This window comes from Colias eurytheme, chromosome 3 (genome assembly GCF_061535395.1).
Source record: "Colias eurytheme isolate Ceu_HAF_F1 chromosome 3, ilColEury1 Martin Lab GWU primary, whole genome shotgun sequence".
Taxonomy (NCBI): Eukaryota; Metazoa; Arthropoda; class Insecta; order Lepidoptera; family Pieridae; genus Colias; species Colias eurytheme.
The window spans coordinates 7,496,870-7,522,968 of NC_142982.1; the positions used below are offsets into that span (position 1 = coordinate 7,496,870).

The following is a 26,099-nucleotide window of genomic DNA, read 5'->3' on the forward strand; positions in this document are numbered from 1 at the left end:
TGAATTAATTTGGCTGTGACAACTAGGTAATTATTTTTTACTGAGGCAACATTTGAGGCAACGACTTTTTTATCTTTTATACTAACATTTGGTATGTAAGAAATACAAAAAAAAAAAATGTAATGCTATAGCTAATATGACAAGAACAGATTTTTTATGTTTTTCGTCATGGAATTTTTCGAACAAATCAATATATACTTAATTTTGTTGTTATAGTTTTATCTAAAACACAATCAAAAACAAGAAAAAATGTAGAACAATATAATTTATCACGAAGAATTATTATTTTCAGCTCTACCTACACGTGGACGCAGCATGACACGTATTAGATTAAAGGCGACAACATGTGTTTTCCTTCTCACAGGAAAATACATTAGAGCAAACATTTCCCGGCGTGTCTTCTCTCTTTCCCACCTACGCACTTTTCCGTCTGCGCAAGAGAATACACGAATAAAGCTCGCTTGTTAACTAAATACGAGCTTTCAACGTAAATCTGATAAAACGTACACTTTACGACACAAGTACAGTGAAATTTTCTTCTTGTTTTATCTGAAGACGATCCTGTGTCTCTCTCTTGTAAGCGAGCTTACGGCAGCTAGAGTGAGACGACTATATAGCTCGCGTAGCTTTTCAGATTGAAGTTTATTGGGCGAAAAAGTTCAAGTTGGTCCGCCCTTTTCGCGGCGTTTAGGGCTGCGATAGCGCCTTCGGTCCCGGTCGTTCGGAATATTTTCTAAGAAGCAGTATGCCGGGTGTTATGTGGGGCGGCGTCGCGGGAGCCCGCAGTCATGCTGAGAGCCTCAGCAGAGTCGGTGGACACATGTCGCGAAGCTTTTCAACGAGCGGTGAAAAACATTCGTGTGACAATTCGATCGAAAAACTAATGGTGCTGAAATGGCCCAATTCTAATATTTACTGTGAAATTGTAACAAAGTTATTATAACGATACGCGAATTTTATTTGTGATATTGATATTTTTGCTCTTAGTTTACATGGATTTTTATTTTTGAACTAGTTGTGAAGTGGTATAAAATTGTGTTTATATTCATTTGTCAATATTTGTGCTTATTTAAGTTCTGCAATTGGATTTTTCGCGGTATATTCTCAAGTAAGTATTCAAATACAAAAGTATAAGTAACTAAAGAATTTTTTTCAGGAAAAAATTAAAATGTTCTTAAATTAACTAAATAAAGGTTTTCACTGGGTTGGTACCTACTTCTAGATATTGACTAATATACTAATAAGTTGTAATATACATTAACAATAAAATGCTACTAATAAATATTAATTCCCTGTACCTTATCTGAAACATGCTTCTGGAAAAATACTCATTCATCATAGAAAAATATAATAAATGACTCTACCCTATCAAAATAAACTTTAGTCTTATAGGTAGAGTTCCATGTACCTACCTATTGACTGTTATAATCCAATTATTTTATAAGTTACACAAAAATAATAATTATAATGCTCATTAAAGTTGATAATATTAATAATTTAATTGTACACATACAAAGTAAAGCTGTGAATCGTTTTTGCTATCTAGTATTTTCTTACCGTCGGCAAAGATGGAATTTTAAAAACAACATTATTTCGATTGTACTATCTACTCTTTATTAAGTTAATTTGAAGTAATATGAATTATAAATGCCAAATATAATGCATGTGATCACCTTACTTTTGATTATAAAACAAGTACCTATCTTTTTAATAGGTAAGTAGGTACCTACATGTAAAAACAAACGATATAAATATCATGAACTATGGAAATATGTAGGTACCATATAAGTTATAAGTATTGTATTTAATTTAAGTTCTATATCTTATAAATTAATACCTATAAATCAACCTATTAATTTGTTATATTTTAATTAAAAAAAATGTAGAGTCGGTAGTAAAATCAAAATAATATTATGGAAACTAAAAACTTTTGTTATTTTATCACACGTATAGGCAGATAGAGATATGTTATGATTATATTCATTAAATCATAACCATATTTTGTTTTTACAGTCTATCTTAGGCAATAATTTGAATAATTGATATTATTTTCCATTGTATTTTCAATTAAATATAGTAAAAACTAAAAATCCATGTAATTAAATATTCCACCGTGAAGAAGAAAGAAATATTAAAATTAAATACTAGTAAGGGTTATTATTATTTTATAACTCGAAATGTAAATTCCTCTTGGAAATATTTTAAAAAAGCAATGAAATAACAGAGCCCAATACCAGTGGGAATAATTTTTCATCAAGATTATTATTAATTTTATTATCTATAATTTTAGATGTAGTTATTATATGTCTCTATTGAAGAATTCGAAAAGTCCACAATATGAAAGCAGAATTTATAAAATAATATAATAGTAAGTTTATGTAAATCTTTAGAGTTTAGATAATAAATTAAACGTACCTAAAGCAATTTCAATTTGTAAGTAAATAAATAAACAAACCTTTATAAACCAATGATTAGATACTAAATTAATATTTAAATTTTTAATTCAATAAGCTGTGTTCTAATCCATACTAATATTATAAATGCGAAAGTAACTCTGTCTGTCTGTCTGTTAGTCAATCACGCCTAAACTACTGAACCAATTTATATGAAATTTGGTATGGAGATATTTTGATACCCGAGAAAGGACATAGGCTACCTTTTATTGCGAAATATGTACCACGGGCGAAGCCGGGGTCGACCTCTAGTATAATATAAATGCATTAATTATTCTATAATGCATTATGTAAATGCGTTTCAGATATTATTACTTACCTACTTCTTTAATTTTTTATCTTAGGTAAAATATGTACTTAAACCTACTTGTTTTCTATTTATCTATTTATTTATTTAAGTAATACCACATCATACATTATAATATTAAGTTTTATAAAAATACATATTGAACATATTATCTATAATATATGACAATAACGGTTTACATAAATTCAGCTATGACAAAACTTTTACACTATTTTTTAAACATGGTTTAAAAAAAAGTCACATGAAACATGATGCGTTGTTTTAAAATACGAAGTGTCTAGTCGTCCGCTAAACGGATGAATAAAATAAATTAGTCGTCCGATTACCGGATGAATAAAATAATTTAATCGTTCGATTACCGGATGAATAAAATAATTTAATCGTCCGATTATTCGGATTAATAGATAACCTTTTAACACTAAAGCTAGTTGGGTTGGACTAAAGCAAAGGGGGCGCAGGACTTAGAAAATTTTTGATGGAGTGGGTGTCATTATAACACCTATTTATTATTATTTTATCGTAAAGATTACGCTAATATAAGCATGTTTTATAGGAACAACTTTTCTCTAAAATCAAAAATGGCCGAGATATTCGCCCTTAATTCGTTAGGTTAGGTTTAGGTTAGGTTAGCCTTTAGGTTAGGTTAGGTTAGGTTTCTTAAAAAAAACTACACAGAAATAGGAGCCCCGCGAAGCGGGGCTCCGTCGACGCGCAAAAAAAATCAAGTTTAGGTTAGGTTAGCCGTTAGGTTAGGTTAGGTTAGGTTTCTTAAAAAAAAAACTACACAGAAATAGGAGACCCGCGAAGCGGGGCTCCGTCGACGCGCAAAAAAATAATCAAGTTTAGGTTAGGTTAGCCGTTAGGTTAGGTTAGGTTAGGTTTCTTAAAAAAAAAACTAAACAGAAATAGGAGCCCCGCGAAGCGGGGCTCCGTCGACGCTCAAAAAAAATCAAGTTTAGGTTAGGTTAGGTTAGGTTTCTTAAAAAAAAACTACACAGAAATAGGAGCCTCGCGAAGCGGGGCTCCGTCGACGCGCAAAAAAAAAATCAAGTTTAGGTTAGGTTAGGTTTCTTAAAAAAAAAACTACATAGAAATAGGAGCCCCGCGAAGCGGGGCTCCGTCGACGCGCAAAAAAAAATCAAGTTTAGGTTAGGTTAGCCGTTAGGTTAGGTTAGGTTAGGTTTCTTAAAAAAAAAACTACACAGAAATAGGAGCCCCGCGAAGCGGGGCTCCGTCGACGCGCAAAAAAAAATCAAATACCAACGTGTGCCCTCCTCCCCCCTCCTCCCCCCACAAAAAACCTATAATACGTGCGGCAGTTCTCTAAAGAAACCCCGATAACCTAACTATATAGATAAATAGATGTTATCGGACGATTAAATTATTTTATTCATCCGGTAATCGGATGACTAATTTATTTTATTCATCCGTTTAGCGGACGAGTAGCTTTGTCCTTTAAAATATTGAAGCAGATTAAAAATAACAGTAAGATAAAAAAAGATAAAATAAGATACTATTTCTTAATACTGTGGGTACGTTGGGGTACGTAAATAATTGAAAACAATTCTTTTAAATTGGGATAGCTGGCTACCGAATACATCAAGACCCGTGATGGTACTTGTTTTTTATTAAAAAAAAATATTGTTGATGTAGGTCCTTTACATGTAAAATATATTTTTTATGAAGAATATTATGGAAATAAAAAGAAAGAAAAAAGCTCACATCTTCATTCTGAATACATTTAATGCGTTTTTAAGTTGTATTTGTATACGTAGTAGGTATATTATTATTAGGTAGTCTGTGGTTGTATTAATAATTATCATCTATTGGCAATTGGCACTTAGCACATTGAATTCATAAAATAATGTCTTATTCACAAAATTCAATTAATATATTTTGAATTTTAATACTTAATCCAATTATTATTATTCCAGCTTTCAAATGAAAATCTACTTTTGAGAAACAAGTTTAACCATAATAATTATGAAGAATAAATAATTTTGTGGAACGATTGTGGCTATTTATCAGCATTTTATTTGTCTGTTGCAACAAAGGTAACAAAGGTTGTTACCAACCTATAAATAAGATACACTTTGTTTGTACCTAAGAACAGATATAACAAATTATATACTACTAAGTTTTAATTGATTTCATATTTAACTAGCAGTCCGCCCCGGCTTCACCCGTGGTACATATTTACGTTTTCTCTACATAAAAACCATCCTCGTACTTCAAGGAATATAATAAAAAAAGAATTATCGAAATCGGTTCAGCCGTTCTCAAGTTATGCGCTTACCAACACATTTTGCGATTCATTTTTATATATAAGAAGATAAGATATTAAGTAGGTACAGTAATTACCTACGGTAAAAACAAAGCCAGAATAAACAATTAAATACCATTTAACACAGTTTTATAAAGATTTTGTTAAATAATTAGATTATGCAAGTATGTGTGCTTAAAATTTATTACCTACATAATATATCGTCTATAATTAAAAAAAAATCTTTAATAATCTAGAAATTCTAGAGACTACATTATATACGCACTATGTTTAGTTCACTGATATGTACCTATATGTACCTATATAATCTTTTTGTATAGTGTTTGAAGTTATGAAAATAATGTATTTGAATTTAAAAAAGTTTTAACCTAATATAACACCATAAATTTATATAAAAACCGACTCTTGAACTACAAATGGGAACTCAAAAACCAAAATAAATGAATATTTAATTATAATAAGCGCTACCAACTTATCTACATATTTGAAGTTGATGCTAGATATGACAAGTAAATAGTACCTACCAACCTGAAAAATTTAATTGAATAGCAATAATAATAATATGTAGCGAGTAGACAGAATTATGAACTGTGAACGAAAATTTTATGAATAAACATTTATTTTAAATTTAAAAGCAAATGTAGGTAGAGCATTGTTGTAGAATGTAGAGCGTTGATTATGTAGATATAATATTCATAAATAAATATCATGTATAGGTATACTATAACATAGAAAGTAAACAAACATATTTCATTAAACAAATATAATTAATAATTACTACGTTTAGAAGCATATAGTATTTATTTTGCATAAGTCAATTGATATAAATAGAGACGGTTTTTTTCGTTCAATATTTTTTGTTACATTGTAATTTGGTACCGTGATGATAATTGGGGCCTGAACCCAATCCAATGTAACAAAATCATTTATGAATTCATAAATAAATTTATAATTGTTATGTTTACTAAAACAAATAGGTATGATACAACTATGTTTCACGTTGGGAAACTCAATAAACTGAAAGTATACTGCCGTTTATGTGATAGGTACCATTATCGGCATATAACTCTATACCTACTCTATTACAGTTTTATTTAATTAGCTTATGATTTAAGATTAACACATAGGTGTTACATAGATAAGATGTTGACTAATTCGAAACATGTAGTTAGCTCGTTGGAGCAACAAATCTCGTAAACAGATCTCTCAGTTAACGGTTTTTATTAAAGTTCCGCCATTATTTCGCTAATGTGATTAAAACTAATTCCCTGAAAATCCCTGCAGCTGCAAAAAATTAAGAACAGACACATTCACTTACCATCAATGCTGTTAAACTTAGCGGGACTTAACGAGGCTGAATTGTTTTGAAAACGTCAGATTTTTAGTAATCCTATTGCCTGATGTCTGTCTGTGGAGATCTGTCAACCCGTTGCTTTGTGAGGAGGCGGCCACGCGGTGGGGAGCCCGCAGATCAGGCACAGATTAGATACATATCTAAAGAAGTGAAATTGTTTAGCGGGCGCAGGTAATATTGCCCGGGCGTGGTCCACATGGAACGATGAAGTGCTCCAAACAATACGTAAACAACGTTATTTTCAAATAATGCGATTATCCTTATCCGCTAGACAAACTCGTTCAACGTAAAATCTATTACAGTTTTTTTTTCGGGATGTTTTCATTTGACGTTTGAATTATCCTAGTTGTATTTTCGCACAAAAAGTTGTGAGACAAAAACTAACTCTATATATATTATATTAAACCAGTAGGTATAGTTTAAGTACCTACTTACATCACCTAAATGTAATTTAAGATCTCGAAAACTAAATTTTCATTTACCTTTATCAGTCTTAATTGAAATATCTGAAATAAATATAATTATTAATAATACCTAAGTATATTGATATTATTTAATCCGACATGATCTGAATATTAATTGAAAACAAGTTTAAGTTTGCTTTTTGTGAAAATAATAGCTTTCGGCATTCATTAACAACATTAATATATAAAACAGGTTATTAAATGGTAGAGCTACATTTCATGCACGACCAAAGCCTATTTTTACAATTCATTAAACTATACACGCTAAACCCTGCAATAAAAGAGATTCCAGTCTGCCTAACAAATAAATTAAAATTAAATATACACGCACACAATTGGAATTTTTGTCTCAGGCGTATAAAAGTGTCCTATAAATTTACCCACAGTTTAATTTAATGTCCAAAAGTGCCTGCTTCAGTTTTTTTTTATTATAAATAAACGTTCGATGCCGGTTATGGGTGCTCGAACGTGTGTTATTATTTTGAGAAATGGCTTTGAATTTGTCTCGGGATCACCTTGCTTTCTGGACTGGATTTGTATATTTTTACCATCTTTACCATCATAAGAATGTCTTAACAAATTTTCACGAATGTTAAAATATATTTAATTGTTTTAACAGGTCATTCAAACGAGAGTTATGCTGAGGAATGACAGCGCGTGAAGGAATTATAAGTAGAAGATAGCTAAGTCGGCCAGGAAGCGGCCGACGATTGTTTTACGCGTAATTACCAGCGGGGAGGCCCGCCGTGTGGATGGTGGCGGGCGAATGGGGCTATGCGCCGGTGTCGGCCACACCCGCCATGAACGCTTTTCTTGAGACGAACCACGCACATCTCGCTTCTTACGGCCTGAAGATGTCCCCACAGCCGGCGTGCGGCGTCGGGCCGCAGCACCGCGCCGCCGCGCCGCACCCGCCGCCGCACCACCCGCCGCACTACCAGCCCTACCCGCTCCACTCCTACCAGCCGGGATACCTCCGGGAGTACAGTGGCTGCGGCGAACTGTTCCCGCAGCAGCCTCTGGAACAGAGCTGGGACTGGCGCGGCGACGTGCACTACCAAGGAGGTGCCCCACCTCTTGTACCGCACTCCCACCCTCACACGCCGCACGCTTTCCTTCGATATGTCCGAGCGCCACCGCGACGAGATATGCGATGTCAGTGGCTAGACCCCGATCAGCCACCTCCGAGAAAACTATGCAACAAGTTGTTTTCGAGCATGCACGAAATAGTGACGCATTTGACCGTAGAGCACGTGGGAGGGCCGGAATGCACGACGCACGCCTGCTTTTGGCAAGGTTGTTCGAGGAATGGAAGACCCTTCAAAGCGAAATATAAACTTGTGAATCACATCAGAGTGCATACCGGAGAGAAACCGTTCCCCTGTCCGTTCCCAGGCTGTGGGAAGGTGTTTGCGAGATCAGAAAATCTGAAGATTCATAAACGGACGCACACAGGTAATTTAATTTTGATTATTATGAATTTATGCACATCGATTTACATAACATTGTATAATAGAATGTATAAGACGTGTGTTAAGGTAAACTATGTGCAGTAAGATGTCAAAGCTCAAGCCCGTAAGTGTCGATCGGTCGAAGCATTTCATATCTCATTAATTCATAATGAATAGCCCCCCGCGGTTATCCATGTGGTCTCACAGATGCTCGCTGTTGCGATGCGGCGGACACGCCTTGACAATAAGTCGGTCAACACAATGACTCCAAACCTCGCGCAAACACAACAAACTATCTGTCAAAAATCAATGACACTAACTGAACGGTGAGAACAACAGTCCAACTAATGGAGCCCAATATAATGTCGACTTGTGAAGTCCGTTTCTTGGTACTATGAATCGAATCGTTTAACTTGAAACTTCATTTTCGATTTATTATCAGTCTTAAGATTCATCGGTATTGTATACTGTGAAATAAAAAAATGCGCCATAAATTTAAATGTCTAGTTCCGCTGGCTCGTTTCCCCATGGGTTGTCTCTTTCACGCACTAGAGCATTATGATAAGAAGAGCATTGACACATTTTAAATATAGGCTTTAAAGGTATGGTCAACAAATTCTTTGGTGAGGCACATTATGACCATCTGCTTTTCAATTTTTTTCTTGACCATATTCGACTGTAGTTGCGTATTTAAACTTTTGTCCTGTGCCCCCGTCTGCTATTATTTCTAGGCATTCCTGAATAGAGAGAACTTTTTGTGGTAAAGTTTGGAGAATTGTTTTACGATAGCTATAAATTTTATTTAAGAATCAATAGGAACATCTTAACCTAGCGTTGTTCTTATGGCGTGAGTTGAGAAAAAAAATATGAGGAATAAATAAGTAGTAAGATTATGTTTGCGCAAATTGACTATTTAATAACTAAGAAGGTATTTTTATGTTTTTATTAAATTCCGATTATATTTTGAAAAATCAAAAAATAATAATCAATATTGTATTGATAAAAACTCCAGTTCTGATATGTAGGTATTATCTAAACGTAGAGACAGATCGACGATGGCCTCAAGCCTTCCGTGAAACTTATATTTTTATAAACACGTTTCAAATGTAACATAATCCTGCGTGTTTGGAAGTCGGTAGCTCAATTTATTTGCTATTGCTTTACAGTAACATATCAATTTATTTAAATGATATCGATCTTTCTGGCTTACGTAAATTCGCTTATAAAAGACCATTGTATTTTTCCGATCCTGCAGATAATAGATTAGTATTCGCAGTGATTGCAGAAATTTATAGATGCTATATTCTTACGTACGGTCCTATGGGTTTTTACAAACCAGTTTTTAATTAATTGAACTATAATATGAATTATTTCAAAGATGAGTCAGTATAATTATTAATTCTTGTCAAATAAACACGAGCGTTACTAATTGTTTGAGTATAGCCGAAAGCTAAATCGTGTCCGTGGCCCGCGTCAAATAGCCGCCGGCAATCGCATTGGGATTTTTGACGCAAAACCACACCTACAATGTGTAAATATCATAATAACGAATGTAGCTAATAGGCTATTAGAGTTTTATTTTATTGAGACATTTCTATAATTGCGTAGTTAGAGATTGTTAAAAAATATTAATAAATTGCATTGACATGTGTCATATATTCGATTTCTTTCGTCTGTTTTAATTCGGTCGGCTAAAGACTTAATCCACATTAAATTGGTGCAATTATTTGTAATTATTTGCAACAAGAACAAGTATACGGAAACGTTAAATTGCCTCAGGTAGTTACGGTAGATACTGGTGGATAGGTACTTACTTTAAATTCAGTACCTATTTGATACAAACCAAGATCTTTAATTTTCATTTATTTAATTCATATGTTCGTTAACATTCATGAGATGTCAATATCATTGTGATATTTCATAGCCAACTTACAACAATAATTTCTTTATTTATTTAATATAGTACCTACCTACATTGCACTCCAATCTCTATGTAATATGAATCTCTCACAGTCGTCTGAATGATTTTGTTTCATATAAAATACAATTTTCTTCCGCATCATTAAAATACTGGTTCAAGGGATAGGGCCGCGCACAATACTGTAATGATGATATGATTTCGAATGAAGACGACCCCCTATCAAACGCAGAGCTCAGCTAATATGCCGTATAAAATGACGCTTTCAAAATATTTTGCAAACAATGAGGAACCCTTCTGAACTTGTGGTTTCGGTATTGAATGCACCCGTCGAGTGCAGCTCCTTCACTTTATTGCCACTAACTAAATATCCATGTTCTCAACGCGTAATAAACTAAATTACGTGATCATCTCATATCGTTATGAGTTTTGTTTTGATGATTTAAGAAAGTATAATATTTATATAGGTAAGTCTGTATCTGTATGGGTATACGCTAAAAATAATAACAAATAAATCCACCTAGGTATATTAACTGCTGGTTACTACAGCGACGATATTCACTATTGTACAAAAAGCAATATTTTTGAGTTGAGCAATGAGCATACCAATGCTAATTGCACTTAGATAGTATTAGATAATATAATAATAACTTAGATAATATTACCTACACTTTATAATTGTTTTATTACAATAATTAATCTATTGTGAGATCTTGAACAAAGGCTTTTCTTACCGTAAAATTAAATCAAGCGTATTATTTTACACATTTTTTTAAAAATATAAAGAATTTAATACAATACTTAATAAAAAAATTAATCTCGGCATATGATAATGTTGTAACCCTGTAACAATCGGGAGCGTTTCAAAGCCGTTTATGAGGAGCGGCCATCTGCCCCGGATTGATAAATTGTATAAAAAATATTACTATTAAGTACCAAATATACGTGATGCATATGTGTGCATTATTGAGGGGAGTACACATATTCAAACTGAAATTTTAAATATTCAATTTTGAAATTTAATTTAAAGTAAGTGTAGAAAATTTAGCCTACAATCGCTATAATATAGAAAATGTGCCAGCCAATTAAATTAATATTTAGATCAAATACATTACAAACATTGAAATAATTATACAGGACAATAAAAATGGATGCTCTAAACGTAACAACATGGGCGTGGCTATCACTCTATAATACTGTATCTCGTCCCAAAAATCTCACTTCAATTTTCACACAAGCATGTCAAAAATCAGGGACACACCAACACATGAATAGCTACCCTACAAGCTGTGATCGCATGATATTGTTGCCTCGAATAGACAATACTGTTCTAAGCGGTTTACTTTTTATCAGCTTTGTGAGCACGTCCCCTTTCCAACATTTACAATGTCGATGTGACAACACTGTACATGAAATTCGAACCGGCACATAAACGCTAAGTAGGTACATTTAAATAACAATAGCAAGCGCATCTACGGTTCTGTTTTGTAAATGATACCCGTTTCAGATGTTCGCACCTGATTTGATAAGGTACCAAATTTCGGGTAAAAAACACAGCGATGCCGTCTACTGTATTTCGCTAAATTTCAAAGCGTTGGACATAGTGCGAACAGGGTTTTGGCGTGCGAGCAAAAACCTCGTCGCCATGATACGGCTGCAAGAGGTTGGAACGCGTCTTCAGTCACATTGCGCGCTACATCCAACTGCATCGAATGCCTTCGTACGATACGCATCTGGCATCGCTAATGCGATCTGTAATTAAATAGATAGCTGTCGATTAAACAACAGCTTCTTACAACATATTAAGAATGATACACGTTTATAATAAAATTCCCTCGGATGAAATCAATGCGAATATAAACGTAATTGCGACTTACATTCTCATCTATATGTGAATATCGAGATGATGTTTTTGTCATTACATAATGTGCTTATATCTACCACCCGCATCGATCTTCCCTTAATGAATAATGAATCGATAGAGCCAGATAAGTCAAATCCTTGCGGATAATTTTTTGTTGCTATTTTTAAATCACTGATTATGAAAGGAGCTCTAGAAATAAATGAAAATTTATTTAATGATGCTTCGAAATTTACATTTATTAACATTTTACATTTTTATCATAAAAATGATATTTTAGTAGTCGAGCACAAAATGTTTTTAGTTTTTTGCCTCGTCATTTGCATTATGTATATGCGCACTATCTTGAAACTCTGTTTGTATGTCATCATAAATTTGTATAATAGCAATGTGTACTCGTGCAATGGATTCAAAGTATGAAGTGCATTTACGGAGGCTCTGCCTACGCTAGCCCGCAGCCCGCTCTTGTATCTTATTGCCATCATTCCTTTTGACACTTTACTGCCTAGGCTTATATTTTATAACGACCTGAGAATTTTTGTCCGCTTATTAACTGAGGAGGAATAAAGAATAAAAAGATGTGTCTAATATATCGTACATGAATGGATTTAAGCTTTTAGTTTACTTGTTTTATTATTTAGCTATAACATAAAAAAGTATATTTAAAAAGACCTTGGTTTTACATATACGTACCTATGTATGAATTTATTTTGTAGTCGATATGACAATTCAAAAATGGCTGCATCCATGAGTTTCCATGCCATGCAAATATAGAATTTAGAATTTGTATGCTTGGTTGTATGGTATTATTAAATCCATATTGTAGGTTTTGTCCGTTATATCGGCTTTAGATTAGGCTCCGTGATCATTAAATTAAATGATCGTTTTCAATGCGCAAGGAAAAACAGTTTGCTCTTTGAAGTACGTTACAGCGCGAAATTCTTTCGTCTTGTAGGGCGAAGCGGTGGGTCTCACTGAATCATTCAAACGTTTTTTTCACCGACACCTTGTCGCTATCAATATGTATCGCGCGTGATAGCTGACTTGCCAAAGAATAAATCCTTTTTAAATTTCAAATAGAAAATTCACATCATTAAACGTATTCAGTGCGAATCATCACTACATAGTATAAAGCAAAGTCGCTTTCCCTGTCCCTATGTCCCTATGTCCCTTTGTACGCTTAAATCTTTGAAACTACGCAACGGATTTTGATGCGGTTTTTTGTAATAGATAGAGTGATTCAAGAGGAAGGTTTATATGTATAATAACATCCATTAAATAGTGGAGAAGTACTGTTATTTTTGAGGTTTCTAATGTGAGGTCGTAAAAAATTACATTTTTTCCGCTTACATTGCAAACGCAGGCTGAACCCTACGAGTTTTATCAAAATAATGTACTAAGTATTATACACATTGAAAAGGTCTACAGAAAAGTCCGCGATGGTATATGTCTATCTCTTATGGATAACCCACAATAACTTTTTTTTGTCATTTACTTTTTACGACAAATAATGGCTAATTTTCGATGCGATTTTAACCAATACAGCATTAATCCTTAACCAATTAAATACCTTGAATACAATGTTCATTTAATATAGATCTATATGGCCTTTTACACCGTATGATTTAAGTGAATATTTTCGAAGATATTACAGATTTAAAAATTGCGGGTCGTAGCGTTTGCGGCGGTACCGGCCGGCTGCCCGGCTATATATTTTATACCCGTGCGAAGCCGGAGCGGGCCGCTATGTTTTTATATACTACGTTCACAATTTTTCTGTAGTGTTTTTAGTATCAGCATTGCACCCGTGCGAAGCCGGGGCGGGTCGCTAGTATTTCTATAAACTACGGACAACATAAAGCAAATAATCAGTGAATAACAGTGAAAAATTAACGACAAAATATAATACTTACTTCTTAAATTTCTAAGAGCAATATAACATAAATATTTTTGATACATTACTCAACAGTCTACACTATTATATCCTATTAATTATTTTATAATATCGACAATCATATAGGTACTTAAACAGATAGGTATAAGTATAGCAAGAAGACTCGATTCACATTAACATAATTCTGCGTTAACTGTAGCTTTCCAAATTGAATTCCATACATTTTACACCAACACCAAAAAGTCTTGAAGGAACCTTCGAGACAAGAATTGGATAACAATCGAAATGTTTACACGGTAAAAAGATATATAAACGATTCCCAAACTCTCTTTTTATATCGAACCAAGATAGCTTGTAAACGGCTTGAAATATTCATTCCTGTATCTGATGAATTGATGTTTTTGATATAAAAATAGTCCTCGTGTTAGTGGAAACTTATAGTTAAACAGATACGTATGAAAAAATACTAATAATGTAGGTATGTACGGTACCTATTGAGGTAGGTACATAAATAGTTTTTTTTTAATATGTAATAGATATTGATGAAATTCGAATGTAGGTAGAAATATGTCTCTGTATGTTGGTTGTTAGTGAATTTGATATGCATCGATAACAAATAAAAAAATTAAAACTAATACACTTTTAACAAAATCTCTATATTCACAATTTTCAATAATATCTAAGGATTCGTTTTTTCTAGAAAAGTAATATCCAAACACATAGTCTAGTTTATGATTTACTAGTAGAAAAGGATACATAAAAAAAAACAACCAACAAATATATTAAAAAACATGATTTATGAAACATGTTATCCTCAAAAATTTAAAGAATGGGCAGAACATTTAGTGTTCCGGCGCGACTTACACAACAATAAAATTAAAGATGACAAAATAAGAACAAAAACGGCTATTAATAATCGTTAAAAATATTGGTTTGTCCCAAAATTGTGCCCAGGGGCTGAAACCTGACTCCGCGTGGGTGTCGAGTGGACGCGACATAAGCGTAGGACCAACTCTATATCTCAACGGATTTATATGACATTAGATATTTTACCGCAAAATTATAATATTTATTGTGTCTAGAATATTTAGATGTTAATGATTTTTTAATATATCGCTTTATGAACGATATTTTACGCTTCTTGCATGATAAGTAGTGAATCTATATTTAAATTTGTTTAGTTTTGGCTTCCTCATTTAGCAATATTAGAGCCATATTAAAATATATAAAAAAAAACAAACTTAAACATATTTTTTACGAATTTAATGGTTCTCTATCGAATTTTTCATAACCTTCAAGCATGTAAATTTTTTTAACAGTTAATTTTGAACATAGCTAAAATATATTTTCCGTATCGAGATTTTTCTCAGGTTAGTAAAATCATACACCATTTGATTATTTTTTATCGCTTCGTTGCCGACGGTGATGTCGGTTTGGGCTGTCAAAACGCTTGACGTACAGATTGACGAGCTCGCTCAGACATCGTTTTACACTTATTTTCTTGTATGCAGGTGTATCTGACGTATCATATTTAGTCCTACCTACAAAGGAGAATCAAAAATTACCATGAGTTATGAATTGAGCCCTGATAAGAAATGATTAAACACGAAAAGCAATTAATATTTTGAGTTTGTTCACTTCCAATGCAATTTCAGCGCATTCCTTCTGGACTGTTACACAGAAATACTATAACATTTTATTACTTTGTGTCGTGTACAGTGTACAGATGGTTATCTAAGCGAGAGCAAGACAGATAGAGATTTCAGGATTTCCGCTGGAGCTACGACTCTGGCAGTTAAATTTACTATTTTGCTAGACGGTCAAATGTGATGCTTTATCATTGTACAATAAAGAAAATGGATTTCTATCCCCTACGAAAAAAATAAAGAGTCATAAAGAATTTATTCCGAGAATTAAATAATGAAAAATTTACAAATAACTATGTACTTCTGTTTGAAGTGCATATAAAATTGTAATACCACCTATTGATACAGTTATCAGCTAATTAAATCGTATTCATGTTTGTTAAGAAACTTGTCAACACTTGCTGTACAAACTTATTATTATTAAACATAAAAACGTACACTAAAATGTTCTGTTGTCTGTTACATATAGTTCGCATTAGCATGCAATTCTCTCACGCCATAGATTCGTTTTCATTTAATTTATAAAGCAGCGCGATATGACTGTGCAGTTTGTGGCCAGTGTTGTTACAACATTTACTATTATATTTTTATTGGGATGCTTTTGTATGAGTTGGCAGATATTTATCGGGTATTGGAACATTATTCGGTCCGCTCATAATCGTCCGCATAAAGCACCTTGTCACACGGTCGTTGGGCGCCGAATGCGCCGCCCGACCCCGCATATTCTTTTTGTATTTACGGCACAAGGGCCTGTATTCTTCGAGAAGTGGAAAAAATGAAGATATTAATATATATTTCTAATTTGAAATACGTTTCGGATAAAAGGCGATCATAAATCATTATACATACTCTGTACGGAATTTAAACGCACGGACAGAATATCGATTTCGGGGAATGGACGATGTCGTCAATCAGTTTCTATGTATTTCACACGACATAAAAGATTATTCACATTTAAGAATAGTATGCTACTGCTAGTAAAATATGACTAGACGACTGATATTAAAATAACTATAAAATCATTTTCATTCAATATAATACAAAATCAGTTATGAGGAATTCGCTTTCTTTACGCTTTTATTTGATGCTCATTAATTTTCATGTTTATGAATGTTGCTTTAGATGTTACCTAATGCGTGTATCGATTAGTTTTAAGGTCAGAGGAACATGGCGGTCGTGTCTGGTCGAAATAGACGATTGTGTCAATAAACGGCCAGTCATCGAATTCTCATTAGCCGCTTGTCTATTGGAGATTGAATTAACTCGGATAAGCTCCATTCTCTAATAGCTATTAACCGATTAAAACAATGCCTATTACATTTAAATTGAGAGATATAAATGATTTATGTAATGCCAATAGAAAACGTTTTATTCAATTTTGCGTTCACTGATCTATGCTAAACATTGTACTATGTGCCAGACATAATTAATTGAGATGTGTTCTAGAATAAGATTAGTATCGCACGATCAAAGTTGACATCAGAGACCAGAGTTGGTTGTAGATATTATTATGTAGGTATACGAGTAATGTGCTTATTATAATACATACATGAATAAAACAGGTGCAAAACGTATCAAATAACAAAATATTCACAAACTGACGAGTTCGCGGACATAAGATAATGTAGTCTAATAATTTGCTTAAAGTGTTGTAATCTTCGTAAATAGCCGTCCCATTGAGAGCAACCTGATATCCGGCTGTCATGTTTGTTTTTTCTATAAACTCACCTAACGCCATTTACACAATTTGGGAGCAAAGGCCGCCTGTGTCACGTTACACATCACCCGTGCTATTTCTAAAAAGCTTGTTTTCTCAGCAGAGTCGCACTTAAGGAACGCACGGTAATTTGATACCGCAGAATTATTCATCTCAGGCAATGTGTCAGCGATTAATTATATATATCTACTGATCTTTATTTCAACGCAATAGTTATTTAATTAAAGATTAGGGTGAGGGATTCTGGCTCACATTGCTTCAATCAATATTATAAGTAATAACTTTTGAGTCAAATTGTTGCTCTACCAATAAAGTTCCGTCACCAATGACTCAGGATTTATGAATAATTAATATTTCTAGTATTGCTTGTGCAATGTCAGCAAGCTTTATTGATCGTTATATTAAATTAATACATTGTATTATTATTACTACCTATATTAAATGTTCAATTATACGCAAATAGACACTACATTGATCCTGTCTGCAGTCTGAGTAAGTAGCTATATCGTTTATAGAGTTCTATAAGTTTTATCTATAGGTGCTATAATATTATAAAGGTGAAGAGTTTGTTAGTTTGTTTGAACGCGCTAATCTCAGGAACTACTGGTCCGATTTGAATTATTGCAATGTTAGATAGCCCATTTATCGAGGAAGGCATAGGCTTTATAGTTTATATCATCACGCTAAGACCAATAGGAGCGGAGCAATACGGGCGAAACCGCGGGGAACAGCTAATTATTGAATAAAGTTCAAATTTCTCTAAAGCCAATATTAGATAAAATAATTTAACATTCATGAATTAGGTAGTCTCCACTCTCCACCAACTTTGTCTTAATAATGCCAATTCAATCACAAACTGCGCAATCAAATCTATTCAAGTATGAAAGTTCCCTCTGTATTTCTGTAAATAATCTGTGGATAAAATTTCACATCGATAATAACGTAACAAAAAAGTGTCTCCCGTGGGTGATACAGGCGTTTAAGATAAACATCTGACCCTAGCCCGTGTCCCGACGTGGCATGCAACGAATTCACGACGTGCATTCTCGCTTCATGTTCTTTCTGTTTTTATTTTCTCATAAATTTTATATGAATATGTTTGTAGGTATATGTGTATATAAGCTCTAGGAAGGTATGGATGCTTAGGAGGAATAATTTGATTTTGCTCTATTATAGGGTTTTTTGGCCTCACACTGTTCACACCTGAAATTTTGTCACAAGTGTGTACGTACCTAGTGGAAAAATTATGAGCAGATAATTTTTCCTCAATCTCACTTACCAAATAAACCTAGTTTTAGGCACAAAGTTACAAAAAGATATTTAATTTTAAAATTACTAATTTTAGTAAAAAAAATTTTCAATGATGCGATCTTTATGATCGATAGTCGAAACATCAATGTCAAACAAATTAATCAAAAGGTCAACTCGTCGAAACTAAAATTGCATTCAAATTATTTTCAAATTATAATCCTTACTAGGAAATAAAGAATTATTACCATAGATGACTTGACTTCTAACATTTACAATTCCACATTATAATCAAAGAAAAAACAAATGCACAAAGCATTTTTCAATAAGATTACACTCAGATACCATACTTACCACTAAATTATTAAATCGATGAACACAACAAAAACGTTAATAGAAAGCCATCTATTAATTAAGAAGTAATCCTTTGTTTCCCCTATGAGGTAACCCAATACACGTGAATGTTGCACATCAGGGCCACCGTGTCAGCGGCGCGTGCGCAGAGATAACCGATCACATTCCCGATAGAATTTGTCGTTAAGTATTTTTTGTGACACAAGATGAAACGCTCGATTAGTAATTAGACGGGCGACACATGTTTTCGACTCCTTCATCTTCTGCCTCATTAGGATCCCGGTCAGCCAAGTTAGTCGATTTAAAATAGCTAGGTAGGGTTCCGCACCTCACAGCGGAGAGGTTTTCATATGCTGTTATAAAAACTTAAAGTTTTTACCTATTACAATGATTGCTCTAGCCTCTATGCATTCAATCTCACCCGTAACAGAGTGTCGAATGTTTTTAATTGGAAAGTTCTCTTCCGCAAAAAGCTCAATATTTTTCTTTCAAATAAAAATCTATAGGTAAGTACCTTATATCTAGTTCATTGCGATATTTTCGATTGTAGAAAAAATGTAGAGTAGGTTTTTCGATTTAAAGTGAAATGGATGACGGATATTTTTTCTCAGCTGTAAGTAAAAAAGTCTCTTCTACGGAACTTATGTCTGCTGTGCGCATTCGCACTTTATGGATTTTTATTTTTATCTTTTCGGGTACATATTTGAATTTTGAAACCAGTATTTTGATCACTAGCGCGTTTTAATAAAATCCCGTGTAACAACAAGATTCCGAAGCGATTAAACCTTCTCAATTTATGGCTAAACATGTGCATTTTATTTTTGTTGGTATAACATAATGCGTTAACGCTACCTTGCTTATTTGTGCCTATTTAGAGCGAAAGGAAGTATCACTATTCATAATAAGCCTTAGAATGTGTGATCCGTTCATTCAGTATTTCGACACTGTAACAAAAATTGCGGTAAAGGGACTCGAGAAAGCTATTATGCCTGTGTTAACAGACACTTGAGATTAGCATCTGTACGTCCTCAACGAGATCCTCGAGTTTCAAACACAATACGGGGGATTACAAGCGAAGAGGTTTATTTGTAAACACAACAATGAAAGAATATTGTTGTACGCCGCGGTCACACTAACCGCCCGTTCAGCCTCCTTGTAATGTATTTTATTGTGGCGTATTCCCATCACACACGATTCGGTGAACTCGTGAGGAATTCATCACAATATTAAGCTCGGGATGCCGCCGATACCGCAAAAAATAAACAAAAACATGTGTCAATGACGTATCAAAATATTATAAAGCCGTGTTTTCCTGAAAATGAACCTTTATAAAATCCCAGAACGATGTGATAAATATTATACCTAATAATAATAAAATTATTTAGGAATAATCAAATTATCATTATTATTTTTGTGAAAATTGTTCCAATTTGTTTTCATCTCAATAATTCTTACTAACTCTACATAGAGTTTATAAATAAATACATGATAGATACATCACGTCATAGCGTTAATTTAAATTAAAAAAAAATCAATCATTTGTTTTGCTTAACATAATAATAAATTCAGTGTTTGAAGGTAGAACTTATGTTTTTATAGGGCTCTTAAAAAATAATGTTGAATATTTCGCTGGCCCTTAAAGCGTACAATTTCATATGAAACTTTAAAGATAAATAAGTTATTTTTATTTCTTATTTAAAGCAAAGGGTAGCTTCACTAAATAAAGAGACAGATTAACGTCATTGTTCATTTTAATCATCACATCATCGGAAGGGATTCTTTCAATGTGAAAACTTTAACTTAACACTCGTGTTAACTGAAATGTAATCTTTTGACGTTAATTTAAGGTTTAAATTTCTTAAACCTTTTATTCGTACGGCATTGTCACGACAATGTGACAAAGTCTTCTTATGAAGATGATTTATGTCCCTGTTAAGTATCCCGTGCAATTGTTACGAATATTTATTTGTGCTCGTAAACTATAAACAACGAGCAAATCTGGTTATTTATTGCGTGATTGGACATTCGCATTCGCGGCCATCGATGTTTTATTGTGTATAGGAAGCAACAAATTATAGCTTTTTGAATAATTCCTGTAAGATATGAGACTATGGTGTATTTATTCTGCTGCTGTATTAAGATATAATATCACTGTTATGTTTATCTTCATTTCTATATGAAATAATTATTAAATAACTATACCTGGGTGCATTATTTTTTTTATTTAGATATTATTTTTCAAAATACTTTAACAAATTATTGAAATTAATAACTGAAACATTTTCTAAATACTTTTTTGTTCTTTTCAGGTGAAAAACCGTTTAAATGCGAATACGCTGGTTGTGACCGACGTTTCGCAAACTCTTCAGATAGGAAAAAGCATTCCCACGTGCACACATCGGACAAGCCGTATAACTGCAGAGTGCACGGTTGCGACAAGTCTTACACCCACCCGTCTTCGCTTCGCAAGCATATGAAGGTCCACGGCGCCGCTGGTGACGCGTCCCCGAGGTATGACAGCGACGGGGATGACTCCTCGTCTGCTGGAAGCGTGAGCGTTACCGCCGGCGCGGCGAGCCCTCCCGTTCCGATACCACCGCCCCCAGTGCCGCCCGCTCCTCACCACCCTCAACACCACCTCACTATCACAGATAAGTTAGAAAGTCTAAACGATAAATACCTAAATCCCCACGACCAGAAATCCTACGAGCGACCGCCAGCCCCACCGCATCACGGGCAACCACCTCATTTAACAAATATCGGCGGTAATGGCATGATGGATAACAAAATTGGCTTTAGTGGGCACTGGGGTCAATTTCAGCAGCCCGCCCCGGCGGTTCCTCACGGTGTTCCAGAATGGTGGTGTCCCTCGCAAGAATCGTATCACCACCATCATCTGATGCATCATTCAGGCGCGGCCGCCGCATACTGACCCCATCGCGCTTAGGGAACTCTTCATTCTTCGTTAATTGAATTATAATACACTTCAAATCGTGCCTAACTGTTCATAAAACCTATAAATTTATATAAACTTTAATTTTATACTAATCCGCCTAAAGCTTTAACGATAGTTTTTGAAAAAATAACGTAGAATGAAAGTTCACTTAAGCGCCGCTTGGTTTTTAAAATGTTACGCTTAATATTAAATGACTTATCTGTATTTCTTGATATTTCCCATGTAACTCCTTGTAATTGATATATTCTTATACTGAGGCCAATTTTAGCCGTCCGAATGTTTATATTATGTACCTATTGAATCCTACAGACTGTAAGTAAAGGGTTATTTAAAAGAGTAAGAACAATTAATAGAAATTGAATTGAGGTGTTAAAACAAAAAGCTGTTAAAACAATGACCGATTCATTGAAAGCTTTACAGCATGTTGTATATCTCCCATAAATAAAGTCATACTGTGTCTTATTATATTTTAGAGATATTCTATTTTTATTGTCTGCGAGAGACCATTGTAATGTTTGTAACATTACACTATGCAACGGGTAAGGAGCAAAATTTTGTCAACCTCGTTGACAGTGATTTATTGCAACTTTCAGATATTGTAAAGCATTTTTAAAATGTACAAACAGATGTATTGTTAAATTGCAAGCATTCTCAGAAAATGATTTTAATTATTCTTATAAGTGTGTTAAATTACAACGAATTTCTTAATGTTTTATATATCTTATCTACTATGTATAACGTACGTACCTATCTATATTTTAAAATATATAATTCATAAATAATTTTATATAAAATCTTTTCAAATATACTGTCGTCACATGCTAATTATTTTGCAAATGTTTTATATAAATATAATAAGGTAAGGCCAAAGCACCCAAGTCCAATAACGCTACACTAAATAGAAGTAAGATGTACAAATAGTTATTGTAAATTATTTAGTTGTTAGGCATTAACTGTGTATAATATTTGAGGACAAAATGCCCAGTGATAATAGAATTAAGCAATTGATTTATTGTAAATTGAATATTATGTGTTGTCGCTACAAAAAGTAAATTGTGCTATCTATAACAGCTGTACATTATGACTTCATGTATTTTATATCTAATGATAAACTATTTTTTCACGAACCGGATCTAGATAAAGAAATATTTTATAGCAAAACGACTGAAATATAACTAAGTATATATATGTTAAGTTAAATACAGATAAGGAATTGTTGATCGTCTTTTCTACAGCCATGTACATAGCAAAAAATAAAATATTATACAATACATTAAATACTTTTATGTTTAACCTACCTTATTAGATATATAGAACAATAACATTTTAGTTTTTAGAATAACAATCCTCAATACTTAATTGCCTCCCACTTTTAAATGAAACATGTTTGGTAGTCATACCTATTCATTAATGATTTATACTTATGCAAAGTTGCAAGTTCCTTTTATTCTTAAGACATTAATAAGATTGATAACTTAAGACAAAGTATTAAAAATAAATCCAATTCTCGCGATCATTTCGATCGGATTTCGATCAAAAAACCTAACCGCGTGACGGTACCCACAATAAAACATCACAAAAACAAAACGAGGAACAACAATCATATTATTCCAAAAGAGAATTGAATTTATCATTGGGAAGGAACGAGAGGGACATATGATAAATGATGCAGAGCTTTTAAGGTATTAGCGGGTGCGAGCGAGACAGCTCCCCAGTTCCTTTCGACCTCACTGTCCACAGATGATTTATCGATTCTCAACAGGGATTGGCCGATCCAGTACTTAAAGATTTATAGATCCTTATGGAGCATGCGCAGTAGGAGCCCTTTCATATTATAAATCTCACTCCTGCGTATACATTCGCGATTACTTACCGAGTAACGTTTAGTGACGAAATTAAAAATATAAATGTTTACATATTAGCCTTGATAAAGATGATATAAAAACAAATACCTGGGAAGTTAGGTACCTATATGAGTATTGAATACTGCTAAATCTAATCATACCTTGTTGATATTCCGGTACCTACCTAGGACAATGGAATAAAGGTTCGCCTGAAAAAAATTCAATATTTGTACTGTTTGCAATGTTACTATTATAATATTTGTACTGTTAACTTTTAAAACAGCAATCATTTTTGTTCTAAAATTGCTATGGGACAAAACTATTCATTTATGAATATGAAATAATTAATAATAATTATAATTTGAATTATCAAATAACTTCCGAACGGAATATTATAAATTAATATCTAATCAAGAGCACGCTTAATACAAAAGTGTTCACCACAGCACACTAAGAATGGAACTCATGTGCAGTGGGAACACATTGCATCTATTGTTACGTTGATTATAGAGGGGCCAAGCCCGCGCATCCCTTGGCTAGATAAGATCTGCCTGCATTTGACACCTGGCCCCGCCTCTTGCAACCCCTATCAAGCCCTGTTTGTCCTTACGAATAAAACGTACTTGTGTCGGAATCGCTTCGGACTTCCAATTCAACTATATAATAATTTATATGTAAACAAAACAAATTCAATAGAGCTTGAAATAATGACAAACATTTTGATTGAAGTATTTGCCATTTTTTTGGAAAAAAAAATATGTGATGATTAATAACTACTACAATTATTTAAAATGTTGTTATGATGATATTATAATGCGCATTTTAGAGGCACTTTATCACTAATTTGATATTGAATAAATGTTAATAAGATCAGAATAACGGAATACCTACGCAAGAAGATAAAAGAAACGGAATTAACAATTGAGTGGAAATCTGTGTTTTCATGAGTATTCATCAGATTTAAGAATTAATTCCTTTATCATAGATAGATATCGAGAGAGAGTCCCGTTCGAGCATCAAGATCAAGCAAAAACTATGATAATAAATCTACAGGGTTAAAATTGCTAATATATTCTCGTAAGGTGCAAAAAAGAATGTATGATAAAATACAATAGAGACGGAATCCTAATGCATGCAGCACGGGCGGTCGTTTTTCGACCGGACCTAAACATATAAGACTGAAATCTTTATTTATTAGAACCCTGTAAATTATTAAAACTCTTAAGGATAAATAGGACGCATTGCAGCAAAAACTGTTGATACATGATGCTATTTAATTGGTTACCTACTTACAAATAAATGTTGTATCTCTGTGGAATTTTATTCTACATATTAAATTAGAAAGCCGAAAATGTGATGATATTTTCGTTGACCATGAATACAGAACTGTTCTATTAACGTAAACCAACTAAAAAATTCGACAATAATGTTAAGGTAATTGGTAAGTAACTATCCACAAAAATGTCATTCAGGTATTTTATAAATTGTATTGCGTTGCATGATTTATTTGACTATTTATTAATACCTAAAAAAAAGAAACAGATTACCTACTTACATTTTCCAATAAACTGACTGTTTCCAATAAAACAGTTATCTTATCTAATTGATTACAGACGTTATGTGCGATGCTGCGATAATATGGTGATGTATTTGTATATAAAGCATTTAGATTTTTTTAGCATAGCAGAATATATGCTACATACTTACTAGATTCTGTTTTGGCTACAGCCCAAGATGTTGCCTGGATAAAAAGCAGCCAATAAAAAGATAAGTTCTAGGTTCTTTATCAAACTCTACATTAAAAACTTGAAGGATAAAAGAAGATTGAATTTTTATTTGACAAATTGGTTTTATAAAGGTTTAGTAAGATTCTATCAGTTATATAAGGACTAGGTAATATTAGTGAAACGTATCCCATTATGGAATTCTCATATCCTATAATTTTCCCAAAGTTTTCTTAGAACCTAGACCACAGATAGGAAAATATTTGCGCTTTTATTTTACGAGATGCATAAATATGATCCGATGCGACATGAAAGAAAGATAAACAAACACACTTTCGCTTTAATAGTATTTAATAATTAATATATTTTAATAGTAAGGATAACCATATCAGTGTTCAGCAAAGTTCAACAGCCGCCATAAGTATTAACCGCATGAAAATTGTTTGTGTTATTCCGTCAACATGTGCATAACAAACAAAGGACTTTACCCCAAAACTTTATCGAAATCCAGTTACTTTAAAACGTCTCAATCGTGTTTAGAATATAAATGAAAAGGCACGGAAGAGATAGCGGCGGCCTGCAGAGCGACAACACATTGTTTCACTATCGAGACAAGTGTAAAGA

The 26,099-nt window shown here is 33.3% G+C and overlaps 1 protein-coding gene across 1 annotated transcript; it reads left to right on the top strand.

Annotated features, from left to right (window-relative positions):
• Positions 1 to 753: 753 nt before the first annotated feature.
• Positions 754 to 23,185, top strand: LOC149909728 (uncharacterized). The gene is made up of 3 exons (XM_090119809.1): positions 754 to 1,108; positions 7,482 to 8,317; positions 21,261 to 23,185. Exons 2-3 carry the CDS (start codon positions 7,615 to 7,617, stop codon positions 21,881 to 21,883), a joined length of 1,326 nt encoding a protein of 441 aa, XP_089975935.1. The 5' UTR covers positions 754 to 1,108; positions 7,482 to 7,614; the 3' UTR covers positions 21,884 to 23,185.
• Positions 23,186 to 26,099: the final 2,914 nt, after the last annotated feature.